This window comes from Crocodylus siamensis, chromosome 5 (genome assembly GCF_052110815.1).
Source record: "Crocodylus siamensis isolate JL-2025a chromosome 5, ASM5211081v1, whole genome shotgun sequence".
NCBI lineage: Eukaryota > Metazoa > Chordata > Crocodylia > Crocodylidae > Crocodylus > Crocodylus siamensis.
Genome location: NC_143399.1, coordinates 178,927,039 through 178,940,640, shown reverse-complemented (window position 1 = coordinate 178,940,640; position 13,602 = coordinate 178,927,039). Strand labels below are relative to the sequence as shown.

At 46.3% G+C, this 13,602-nt stretch overlaps 1 protein-coding gene across 2 annotated transcripts in view; it reads left to right on the top strand.

The window, feature by feature from the left end:
* Window positions 1–13,602, top strand: part of NEBL (nebulette) — a 488,546-nt gene that overhangs the window by 156,631 nt on the left and 318,313 nt on the right. For both annotated transcript variants that reach the window (XM_090047283.1, XM_090047284.1), the window contains exon 3: window positions 7,306–7,390. In XM_090047283.1, the coding sequence (XP_089903409.1) occupies window positions 7,306–7,390 (85 nt within the window). The remainder of the gene's footprint in view (window positions 1–7,305; window positions 7,391–13,602) is intronic.

Sequence of the window (13,602 nt, the reverse complement as noted above, 5' to 3'; positions counted from 1 at the left end):
TGTGCCACGTTCAGTACTCTCCTTCTAAAGTATCTGCCTCTTCCAATGTCAGAGACAGGATACTAGGCTAGATGGACCTTTAGTCAGACCCAGTATGTTCTTATAATATTTCAGCTTTTTAGTGAAAAGTCAAAACCAAAAAAATTCTCTGGTTGAAAACCAGAGAATTCTATTTGGAAATGTTACTGTCGCTTATGAAAAGTGTAGCTAGGTGTCTCATGCCACCTCTTCTCTAAGTTAGGATTTAACCTTCTGGCTAGAACAGGGGCGGGCAGTTATTTTGGGTGAAGGGCTGCTTACTGAGTTTTGGCAAGCTATCAAGGGCTGCATTGGTAGGCCTGCCCCTTGACAGGTGCCCTGCCCCCTGATCACCATCTTGGGACTGGAAGTCCCGCCCCCTAATCCCAACCTTTGCCACTAGAAGTCCCACCTATTGCCCCTGGAAATTCTCCTTTCAGCAAGGGGTTTTGCCATCTCAGAAGCAGAAAAATACCAAATTATATTCTAAAAATCAAACATCTACAGCATTAATTAATTTGATTTAAAAAATATTTTAGTCCTGATTTGCATGCATTTGTGTAGTGCATGCAGAGGTGACTGCACAATAGCTGAAAATGAAGTCTTACTCTTGTATATTGTGGAGGAGGTGGGGGGCTGTTAGTGTGTGGGGTGTGGTGGTGTGACCGTGGGGTGAGGGAACATGTGGGTATGTGTGTGGGTATGGGGTTTGTGGGGAACTTTGTGGGAGAAGGGTGGCTGGGGTGTATGAGTGGGTGTGAGGTCTGCATGTATGGCATTGTGAGCGGGGGTATGGGTACATGTGTGTGGTGGGGAGTGCATGTGGGACCTACCATATGAATGCACACACATACTCTCTCTCTCTTCCCTGCCCTCACTGCACACGCATGTACATGTGCACATGCACACAGTCTCTCTCTCTCTCTCTGTCTCTCTCTCTCACACACACACACATATACACAGACACGCATATACTGCCCCCCATTCCTCTCCTGGCTCTGGAGTACTGGCATGGGCCCCGTGCTCCTGCGGTCCAGCGATGCAGCCACATGATGCTGGAGCAGGCCCAAAGCTGCAGCAGGCAGAGACTTTTGGTGGGGAGTGGGGCAGGGCAAGACTGCCTTGTTGCTGGCTCCCCCTGTGTCCCACTGCCCCTGGCTCCTGTCATCATCTCCCCCTGGAGGTGGAGGGTAGACCACGGTTATCTTCCAGAGCAAGGGAGGACTTGGGGACCTCCCCTTCTGTCCAGCCAGGGGGTTGGACCAATGTGGCCAGGGGCCCAAAGGCCTGCCTCACGAAGGTCCCCACCCCACTGGAGCTTTGCAACAGATATGAACCATGAGGCAACACAGGCTTGACTGTAGCTACTGCCCCCACTCTCCCTAAGACAAAACACAAAGTGTTTGTTGTGGGAGACTCCATCCTGAGGGGGACTGAGGGGGCAATCTGCCGTCCCGGCCCCTTAGCCTGGGAAGTCTGCTGCTTCCTGGGAGCCCGTATCCGAGACATTGCATAGAAGAACCTAAGCTCCTCTGGCCCGCTGACCACTACCCTATGCTCCTTATCCATGTGGGCACAAATGACAAATCCCAGCCAGGTCATGAAGCTCTACATGGATTTGGGAGCGGGGCTTAAGGGGTTGGTGGCTCAGGTGGTGTTTTCCTTGATACTCCCAGTTTTGGGCTATTGGCTGAGGAAGGAGAGGAGGATCGAGGTAGTAAAACCAAAGACTGTGGTGCTGGTGTCATCAGGAAGGCTTTGGCTTCCATGACCACAGTCCACGCTTTGGTGAGATTGGCAGTGAACTGCTGGGAAGGGATGGTCTTCACCTCTCTCCACTGGGGAGGAGGCTCTTCTCAGCCAGACTGGCTGACCTGCTCCACTGGGTTTTAAACTAAGCCCGCAGGGGGATGGGGGGATTACCATGACTGCTGGCCCGCTTAGCATCCCTTGCAAAGCCAGCAGGCTAAGGCACTTAAGGGAGCCCACCCCTGCCCCAGCTCTGGAACGATTTCATAGATTTCATAGACATTAGGGCTGGAAGGGACCTCAGGAGATCATCGAGTCCAGCCCACTGCCCGAAGGGCAGGAAGTCAGCTGGGGTCATAGGATCCCAGCAAGATAAGCATCCAGTTTACTCTTGAAGGTGTTCAATGTAGGTGCTTGAACCACCTCCGCTGGCAGACTGTTCCAGACCTTGGGGGCTCGGACAGTAAAGAAATTCTTCCTTATGTCCAGCCTGAAACGGTCTTGCAGGAGTTTGTGACCGTTCGACCTCATCATCCCTTGGGGCGCTCTGGTGAACAAACGTTCCCCCAGATCCTGGTGGTCACCCTTGATAAACTTATAGGTGGCCATCAGATCACTCCTGAGCCTACGCTTTTCCAGGCTGAAGAGTCCCATGTCTCTCAGCCTGTCATCATAAGATCTGTTTTCCTGACCTCTGATCATGTGCGTGGCTCTCCTCTGGACTCTCTCAAGCTTCTCCAGATCCTTTTTGAATTGTGGAGCCCAAAACTGGACGCAGTACTCCAGCTGCGGCCTCACCAAGGCCGAGTACAAGGGGAGAATGACGTCCCGGGATTTGCTCGAGAAGCATCTATGGATGCAAGCCAGCATTTTGGTCGCTTTACTAGCCGCAGCATCGCATTGCAGGCTCATGTTCATCTTGTGGTCAATGATGACCCCCAAGTCTCTTTCTTTTGTAGTGCTATCCAACGTAGCACTGCCAAGCCTATAAGGATGCTGCAGGTTTTTCCTCCCAAGGTGGAGAACCTTGCATTTTTTGGTGTTAAACACCATGAGGTTCTCATCTGCCTATTTGCTGAGCTTGTCCAGGTCAGCCTGGATCACCCGCCTATCTTCTGGCATGGTTGCTTTGCCCCAAAGTTTGGTGTCATTGGCGAACTTGGCCAGTCCACTCCTGACTCCAATGTCCACATCATTAATGAAGATGTTGAACAGGATGGGTCCAAAGACAGAGCCTTGAGGGACCCCACTGGTCACAGGGCACCACGATGAGTGACTGCCATTAATTACAACCCTCTGGGTCCGACCAGGGAGCCAGTTTCCCAGCCAGCGGATCGTGGTGGAGCCAAGGCCACAACTGGGCAGTCTGGCCAAGAGGTGATCATGGGATACCAGATCAAAAGCTTTTTTGAAGTCAAGATATATGACATCAATCTCTTCTCCCTTGTCCAGGTGATAGGTCACCTGGTCATAGAAGGAAATGAGATTGGTCAAACAAGACCTACCTGCAACAAACCCGTGCTGGCTGTCCCTTAGAATGTTAGCCTGGGCCAGTCCCTCAAGGATGACCTCCTTAATAAACTTTTCTAGGATCTTCCCCAGGATAGAAGTCAGGCTAATGGGCCTGTAGTTAGCCGGATCCACTCTCCTCCCTTTCTTGAAGATCGGAACCACATTGGCCTTCTTCCAGTCTTCGGGCACTACACCAGAGCGCCAGGAGTTTTCAAAGATCTGTAGGCAAGGCAAGGGAACCCAAAAGGACACTTGCATGCCTGTACACAAATGCCAGGAGCTCAAGGAATGAACAGGAGGAACTTGTCTTCCTACTTAACACAAATAATTATGATGTCATAGGGATAACAGAGACCTGGTGGGATTCCACCCATGACTGGGCCACAGGTATAGACAACTATATCCTGTACAGGAAAGATGGAGTGGACAAAAGGGCTGGGGCTTTCTATGTCAAGGAAAGCTACATGTCCCTGCAGGCCAACATTGGTGCCCAGGGTGGATGACCTCTGGGTTAAAATCCGTGGGGAACATGGCACAGGGAGCACAATGGTGGGAGTCTACTATAGACCTCTCACCCAGAATCAAGAGCTTGACAAGGAGTTCGCCAGGGAATTGGCTGAGGCTGCATGCTCCCGGTGCATGGTTGTCATGGGAGACTTCAACTAACCTGACATCTCATGGGAAGAGCACTTTGCCAAATCTGAATGGTCACAAAGCTTTCTCATGTGCATGGATGAGCCCTACCTGATGCAGGAAGTCTACGGGCTGATGAGAGGTAAAGCATTGCTTGACCTGGTACTGGTAACGGGGGACGACCTAAGCAGTGACCTGATGATTGAAGGGAAGCTACATGACAGTGACCACAAGCTGATTACCTTCACCATCCACTGTAAAGCTGGCAGGTCAGCAATACAGAAGTCCTCAACTTCAGGAAAGATGACTTTGACAAGCTCAGGAAGCTTGTCAATGAGGCCCTAAGGGACCATGACCCAAAGGGGAGGGGAGTTCAGGATGAGTTGTTGCTCCTCAAGGGAGCAATCCTGGATGCACAAGCTAAGCTTATCCCATTGTGGAGGAAAGGCAGAAAAAGGGCACAGCAGCCCCCTTGGCTCTGCAGAAAACTAGCAGACCTCCTGCATCTAAAAAGAAAGACCTACAAAGGATGGAGGATGGGACCCACCTTCAAGAAGGAACATTGTGCACTGGTGCAGACCTGCAGAGAGCAAACCAGGAAAGACAAAGCTGCGACTGAACTCCAACTAGCTTCAAGCATCAAGGACAATAAAAAGTCCTTTTTCAGATATGTGGGGAGCTGGAGGAAAAGCAAGGGCAACATTGGACCCCTGCTAAACTAGATGGGACAACTGACGCCCATGAAAAAGCCAACTTGCTAAATGGGCAATTTGCGTTGGTCTTTCACCAGTCCCAAGGGATGCTTCTGCCCATTATGGGACAGGAAGGCCTGGGTGAGGGAGATTCCTTACCCTCCATCAATGCTGACCTTGTGAAGGAAGCTGGCAAGCATCATAGCTCAGCCAGCATCATAGCCCAGTCCCTGGCATAGATCTTCAAGATCTCCTGGTGCTCCGGTGAAGTGCCCGAAGAATGGAAGAAGGCCCTCCTGACCCTAGCTACTATGAAACTATGAAACAATGTGGTGCCTATCTTCAAGAAAGGGAGGAAAGTGGATCCAGCAAACTACAGGCCCATCAGCTTGGCCCCTGTCCTGGGGAAGGTCTTAGAAAAGATTATTAAGGAGGCTATTTTTAATAGACTGGCTGATGGCAATGTCCTGAGGGATAGCCAGCACGGGTTTGTTGTGGGTAGGTTTTTCTTGACCAATCTTACTTCCTTTTATGACTAGGTGACCTATCACCTGGACAAGGGAGAAGAGATTGATGTCGTATATCTTGACTTTAAAAAAGCCTTCAATCTGGTATCCTATGATCACTTCTTAGCAAAACTGGGTAACTAACTGCAGCCTCGGCCTCACCACGATCTGCTGGCTGGGGAATTGGCTCTGTGGCCGGACCCAGAGGGTGGTGGTTGATGGAAGTCAATCATTTAAGTGCGCTGTGACCAGTGGGGTCCCTCAAGGCTCTGTCCTTGGGCCTATACTATTCAACATCTTCATTAGTGATGTGGACATTGGCGTCAGAAGCGGACTGGCCAAGTTCATTGACGACACCAAACTTTGGGGTAAAGTGTCCATACCTGAATATAAGAGGGTGATCCAGGCTTACCTTGACAGGATCAGGAAATGGGTGGGTGAGAACCTGATGGTGTTTAATACCAAAAAATGCAAGGTTCTCCACCTTGGGAAGAAAAACCCGCAGCATGCTTATAGGCTCAGCAGTGCTATGCTGGCTAGCACTACGGACTAAAGGGACTTGGGGATCATGATTAACCACAAGATGAACATGAGCCATCAGGATGATGCTGCAGCTAGTAAAGAAAGCAAAATGTTGGCTTGCATCCATAGGTGCTTCTCAGGCAAATCCCGGGATGTCGTTCTCCCTTGTACTCTGGCTTGGTGAGGCCGCAGCTGGAGTACTGCGTCCAGTTTTGGGCTCCACAATTCAAAAAGGATGTGGAGAAGCTTGAGAGAGTCCAGAGAAGAGCCATGCACATGATCAGAGGTCAGGAAAACAGACCTTATGATGACAGGCTGAGAGCTATGGGACTCTTCAGCCTGGAAAAGCACAGGCTCAGGGGTGATCTGGTGGCCACCTATAAGTTTATCGGGGTGCTCACCAGCATCTGGGGCAATGTCTGCTCACCAGAGCGCCCCAAGGGATTACAAGGTCAAATGGTCACAACCTCATTCGTGACTGTTTCAGGCTGGACATAAGGAAGAACTTCTTTAGTGTCCGAGCCCCAAGGTTTGGAATAGACTGTGGTTCAAGCACCTACTTTGAATGCCTTCAAGAGAAATTTGGACGTTTATCTTGCTGGAATCCTATGACCCCTGCTGACTTCCTGACCCTGGAGCAGGACTCAATGATGTTCCAAGGTCCCTTCCAGACCTAATGTCTATGAAATCTTTGATAGGCAGCTGGGAGCAGATAAATATACATTTTCTATATTTTGTAGGGGCTCTGCAGACTGGATAGTATGGCCTGGCAGGCTGGATCTGGCCCGTGGGCCATATTTTGCCCACCCCTGGGCTAGAAGTTTCTTAGAATAATTTTTTCCCCCTGTACAGATTCGTCATAAGCAAATATTGTGCTAACCTGCAGATAGTTTTGTTTCCAGTCTTTTATGTATTATAAATTATATTGTAACTGATAACAGAGAGACTTAGGATAAAACCAGAAAAAATAAAATGTCTTGAGTATTGAAGGTGTCTTTGAAAGTACATAAAAAATAACAAATGTACTTTGAAGAGGTGTGAAATTTCAGTTGAAGGACAGATACAAAGTATCCTTCAATGTGGAGTTTTTTTCCCCAATGCAGCCTTTGGTCTAGATATAATTTCCTTTTGCACACAGCAGTGTGTTGACATGAGTAACGTTAAAAGGTCTGACCTTTCTGTACCTGGAATGTCATTGTAACCACAGTAAATCATCTAGATTTCAGCACTAGTATGTTTTGTATTCAAAACACGTATGAATTCTCAACATAATGACTTATTTAACATTTGTTAATTTGTACAGTATTTCTATTTTAAGGCATCTTATCTTGGTTCTAATTCAGTTTAACAATATCTAAAGCAAGTAAGGGTAAACAAAATTAAAAACAGCCTGTTTTATTTTATAGTATGCAAAATAAACCTTATGCAAATCATTCTATGCAAAGGGAGGCCATGCTGGATATAAATGAACTCCAGATTAATTATGCAAATCTATTTGTATCTTTTGTGCAATGTAGCACTACCAAGTATTTTACTGTAACTTTTTGCAGTAACTTCTTTTATTTTTAAACGGAGTTGTAAATTGAACTAGAGTAGCAAAGAACATATGGATTTGTTTAATTTCTTTAGTATAGCTGCATATAGTCTGTTTGACTTTGTGATTTTTTTTCTAGACACTATCCAAAGCAATCCTTCACTACAGTGGCTGATACACCTGAAAATCTTCGCCTCAAGCAACAGAGTGAATTGCAAAGTCAGGTAATCAATTTAATTCTTCTGTCTCATAGTATTAGATAATTAGGCCTACTTTTCTAACAACTTTTCATTGTAATGCCAGCGTTCTGTGATAGTAGCATTTAATAGCAATCAAAGTTCGTAAACAAAATGAGTGGTATGGCAGAATACCAAGGCTGACTCAAAGACGCAATCCTGATCTTACTTTCAGGGTTTTTTTCACAAGTGTATATATAAAATGTGAATTCAGCCCAAGGGGTTCTCGTACCCTAGAGTAACCACTTAAGTGGTGTAGTTACGTGACAGTTAGTACATGTTAACTCTTAAGGAAGGTTAGGAAATATTGAAGTTAGCATGTGCTGTAAGCAGTTGCATGTTAAGGGTTAATACCTTCTCTAAAAGTGCACAGCTTTGACCTCCTGCTAAAGAGCTGGCAAGCAGGGGTATGGCTAGGAGTCACCAAGTCTGCTTTTCCAGCCTAGCTTTCCTGTATATGCTCTTTTGTTCCAGGATTAGGTCTGGGCTGCCTCTGCCTGCCTGGACTAGATCTGTGCTGCCCCAACCTGTCCAGATTAGGTCTGCTTTGCCCCTGCTTGCCCCAGCTTCCCACTCCCTGTCTCCACTGACATACCTCTAGCTCCACCAATGCCCCTTGGCTTTCTGCCCGTTGTATCATCTAAGGGTAATGTGTAACAATGGTGGAAATGCATGGGCACAGGGCACAGTCTGGCCAGGAGTCAGAGTAGCATGGAGCACCCTGCCGGTGGACAGGCTGTTACTGTTGCCTGTCTGACACACTGCACCACCCCTGCCAACTTATGAGAGCGTGGGGGGAGGGAGGGGAGAAAGGCAGTATCACAGATCTCCCAGATGAATGTCCTTGATTTCCTTATTATCAGCCTAGACCTTAACAATGAAAATGGTGGTAATGGATACATAATTCTTTGACTCCAGATAAAATATGCATGTTTACTTGCTGATGCTGTTCAGTGATGTACAGCCCATTGTTTATATTGCCATTAAATGTTTAACATCTTGATATATTTGTTTTCTAAAAAGTTTGATTTCCTATTTGATTTCATGCATAATATGGAAATTGTTCTGTTATATAAAGCAATTGACTATATATTTCATTTCTGTTTATCTTTGTTGTAGCTGCTCGTGTAGGAAAATAGTCTCACTACTGGATTTACTTGTAAAATTCTTGGTATGAATAATTGCAGAATTGTGACCAAAAACCAGCTCTTTGTAGATGAAGTGGCCGAACAGGAATAACGAAGAAAAATATTGCTGTCAGTATTTGTAATGATATTTTATAATGGAAGGATATTGGCCTTTTATCTGTTGTGTTTGAAGTATGACTGATGGACCCAAATGGAGTTAATTGAAGTTCTCTGTTGTGACTTATGGATGCATTCGTCTTTAAACAAGAGATCTGTAGAAGTTAATTTCTTTTTGATTTAAATAGCTACATGGGTTGCAATTTGTTTCATTTTATTCTGGTGAAATGGTAGGTTCAGGATAGTTAAGATTGTGTCACAGCATTCAGCTTTACTGAAACTTCAGACCTTTTTATATTGTAGAAATGTTACTGAAATGGCAAAACACAACACAGACTGTAAACTTTGAGCCTTATTTGAAGTGCATGGTTTGATGAAAAATGATTTTTTCCTGGAAAATAAGTCTCAAATCACCATGCCTAACAAGAGTCACTGACAATCTCACTTTCCCTTGCACCCCTTTTACTAGAAATTTCAAACAGTCTGAGAGTTGTAAAAAAATATTTATATTGATGGTCTTCATGTGCTGCTCTATAGCATGTTAGTTGTATCTATCAGTCTTTATTTATATTGATTTAATAACTTTTTGGTCATAAGGAAATTATATGCTTCAAGTGGAAATGGCCTTATTTGATTACAGATCTGCTGTGGTATGAATGCTATTGTTCACTTATGGGAGGAAGAAGAAGAGAAAAACTGACTTCTTCCTTTGTTTAGACCTCTGTGTAGTGTAGGAGAGAGTTCCATGAAGTTCAAGAACAGCAGCCAGGAATTCACATCTAACCTCTACTTTAAGGAGCTTCAGAATACTCTCCCTAACCCCCCAATTTTGAATATATTGGCAGAGAACTTATGCAGGGTCACTATAAGCCAGGGCGGGCAATTATTTTGGACGGAGGGCCACTTACCAAATTTTGCCAAGCTGTCAAGCACTGCATAGGTAGTCCTGCCCCTTGACAGGTGCCATGCCCCCTGGTTGCCATCTTGGGACCAGAAGTCCCTCCCTCTAACCCCCGACCTTTGCCACTAGAAGCAAGGGGTTTTGCCATCTAAGAACCAGAAAAGCACCAAATTATATTCTAAAAATCAAACATCTACAACATTCATTAATTTGATTTAAAAAACAGTGTTGTCCTGATTTACATGTGCTTGTGTGATGTACATAGAGGTGATGGCACAATAGCTTAAAATGAAGTCTTACTTTTGTATACTGCGGGGGTGTGGGTGGCATGAAGGGGTGGGTATGGGTTTGTGGGGGGCTGTGGGTATATGAGTAGGGTATGTGGAGGAGGTTGTGTGGGGGGGTTTGTGGGGGTGCATAGGTGTATGGAGTGTGGGTATGGGGGAGGTAGCATGTGGGTTTGTGTGGATATGTGGGGTGTGGGGAGGTATGGGGGTTAGTGGGAGATGCTTGTGGGACTCACCCTATGAGTGCATGCACACTCTCTCTCCCTCCATTGTGTGCACCTGCACGCACGCGCTCACTCACACACACACACACACACACACACACACACACACACACACACACTGTGCGTTGCTCACTACACACACATGCATACACACATGGTATGCTTTGCTTACTACTCTCTCTCTCTCTCTCTCTCTCCCCCCCCACCCTTCCTTCCCTCATTGCTCTCTCTGTCTCTCTCTTCCCATCCCTCATTGCATGGACACACACACAATGCCCCCTTCCTCTCTAGGCCCCAGGGTACCAACACACCCCTGCTTCTGCAGTCCAGCAATGCAGCTGGGGCCACATGGGGCTGGAGCAACCTTGTACAGGGAGAGCTCTGGCAGGCAGAGACTTCTGGGTAGGTGTGGGGAGGGCGGGGCTGTGCTGGCCTTTCTCCTGACTCCTGGTGGCTTTCCCTGGGTACTACTGCCCCTGGCTCCTGTCAGCTTTGATGGGGAGCCTGGAACAGATTAATATTTATCTTGTAAACTTTGTAGGTGCCCCACGGGCTGGATAGAATGGCCTATAGGCCATATTTTGCCTGCCTCTGATTTAGGGGGTTGGTGGACCCACAAGATATTGGAAACGTTCCCTCTCCTCCCCCCCCAATAAGTTTGGACAATAACAAAATCGTTCAGCTTTTGTTTGCTTGGAAGAAAAATAGAGGGAATGAAGGGCAAGATTCATAGTCGAAATGGTCATGGTGTTAGTTCCCTCTTTAACTAATTGTCTGGTGTTTTGGACACTTGCTGAGGATGTAGAAAATAATGGTTCAATTTCCTCTGTGCCTGATGAGTTTTGTACCCACATCCATTTACCAGAAGAGTGCCATTACCACTATGTTAGAATCAGAATTATAGAAAATTAGAGTCTGAAGGGACCTCAGGAGGTCATTTAGTCCAACTCACTGCTCAAAGCAGGACTGTCCCCAACTAGATCATCCCAGCCAAAGCTTTGTCTAGCTGAGTCTTGAAAACTTCCAAGGATGGAGATTCCACCATCTTTCTGGATATCCTGGTCCAGTGTTTTACTTTCTTCCTAATATCCAATCAAAACTTCCCTTACTGCAACTTGAGACCATTGCTCCTTGTTCTGTCATCTGCTATGACTGAGAACAGTCTAGCTCCATTGTCTTTTGAACTGTCCTTTCAGGTAGTTGAAGGCTGTTATTAAACCCCTCTCAGTCTTCTCTAGATTAAATGAGCCCAGTTCCCTCAGCCTGTCCTCAGAAGTCATGTGCCTCAGCCCCTGAATCATTTTTGTTGCCCTTTACTGGTCTCTTGCCAATTTGGCCATATCATTTCTGTAGTGGGTGGTTTAAAACTGAATACAGTAGTCCAGATGTGGCCTCACTAGTGCTGAATAGAGGGAATAATCACTTCCTTTGACTTACTGGCAACAGCCCTACCCTCCAGCATATGATGTACTACTCCCCCCAGCTTGATGTCATCTGCAAACTTGCTGAGGGTGCACTCTATGCCATCTTCCAGGTCGTTAATGTAGATATTGAACAAAACTGGCCCCAAGACCAACCTCTGGGGCACTCCACTTGATATCGGCTGCCAACTAGACATCGAGCCATTGATTACTACTCTCTGAGCCTGATGCTCCAGCCAATTTTCTGTCCACCTTACAGTCCATTCATCTAGCTCATACTTCCTTAGCTTGCCTGCAAGCATGTTGTGGGAGACCATATCAAAAACCTTGCTAAACTCAAGATACGCCACATCTACCAGCCTCCCCGCATCCACAAGAACCAGTTATATCAGTGTAACAGGTATTCAAGCTTGTTACTTGGGATAACCCTGAGAGGAGTGACCTCCGAATGCACCCTATCAAGTGGAGAGGATTTCACACCTGAAAAGAGATTGGATGATTAGGCCGTGAAAACCAGGGATAAAACTGGGGATAAAATTGGCAGTGGGACATTTACAGATTGGCTTTGTGCACCAGAAGAGGAACAAAGGGGTAATCAAGACCCTAAGTAGAGATAAATGGGAAGAAGCCTAACCTGTGGCTGGGAAGGACGTTGGGAGCTCCGGAACACCAGAAGACTCCACAGGTCAAATCCCGACAAACGCTGCTACAATGGATCGTGTTGCTGTGGTGAGTCCAGAGGATCACTGAGGCGGTGGGAACAAGCTCGGCAGAGAGCTGATTAAAAGACAGAGCCTTTGGAACAATGCACTGGGAAACAGTGTTTCAGATAAGTCCCTGACCCTGCTGGGACGACAGCAGTTGAGAAAATAACCAGAAGAGCTGTGTGGGAGCTGCAAGGAACTGCTCCCTGCATGAACTGTGGACAAAGAGTGGAAGATGCGGGGATCACGTTATGCTAATGAGGCAATTAGCGGTTCAGATTAGTTTAAACAAAGTATCTTTAAAAGTTTCAGTTCAGGGTTTTTCTCACTTTCAAATCAACTGCCTTTGCCAATGAAGTAATTGGCAAGGCTACTGTTATTATATCTTCTACTTAAAAAAAAAAATCTATGAGTGTGTAACATCTGGGTGCTATTCCTTGATCACACTCTTTAACAACTTACTGATCTCCTTCCTTTTCTTATTAAATCCAAGTCGTGGCAGACAAGTACAGGAAGAACAAGAGGATATTACCTAACATGTTCTCAATCATCATAGAATGCAGTCAGGTTAGTCGGGCATGACTTGCCCCTAGTGAATCCATGGTGACTGTTTCTAATTATCTTTTTCTCCTCCAAGTGCTTAGAAATGGATTCCTTGAGGATCTTCTCCATGCTTTTTCCAGGGACTGAGGTGAGGTTGACTGGTCTGTTGTTCTCTGGATCCTCCTTTTTCCCTTTCTTAAATATGGGCACTATGTTTGCCCTTTTCCAATCATCTGGGACCTCTCCTGATCGTCATGAGTTTTTAAAGATGATGGCCAGTGGCTCTGCAGGCGCATGAACTCCTTCAGCACCCTCAGGTGCATCCCATCCAGCCCCATGGACTTGTACACATCCATCTTTTCTAAATAGTCCCTAACCAGTTCTTTCACCACTGAGGGTTGCTCACCTCCTCCTCAGACTGTGCTGCCTGGCACAACTGCCTGTGAAGACTGAGGTAAAAAAGGCATTGAGCACCATCAGCCTTTTCTGCATCCTCTGTCACAAGGTTGCCTCCCCCATTCAGTGAGGGACCCACACTTTTCCTGATCCTCCTCTTGCTACTGCCATACTTGTAGAAACCCTTCTTGTTACCCTTCACATCTTTTGCTAGCTTCAACTCCAGTTGTGCTTTGGCCTTCTTGATTTTATCCCTGCATGCCCGAGCAATGCTATTATATTCTTCCCTAGTTATTTGTCCAAGTTTCAACTTCTTATAAGCTTCCTTTTTGTGATTTTAGTTTACTGAAGTTCCCTGCTAAACCAAGCTGGTATTATACCATACTTGCTAGTCTTCCTGCTAATTGGGATGGTTTGTTCCTGCAGTCTCAGTAAGGCTTCTTTAAGTACAACCAGTGCTCCTGGACTCCTCTCCCTCTC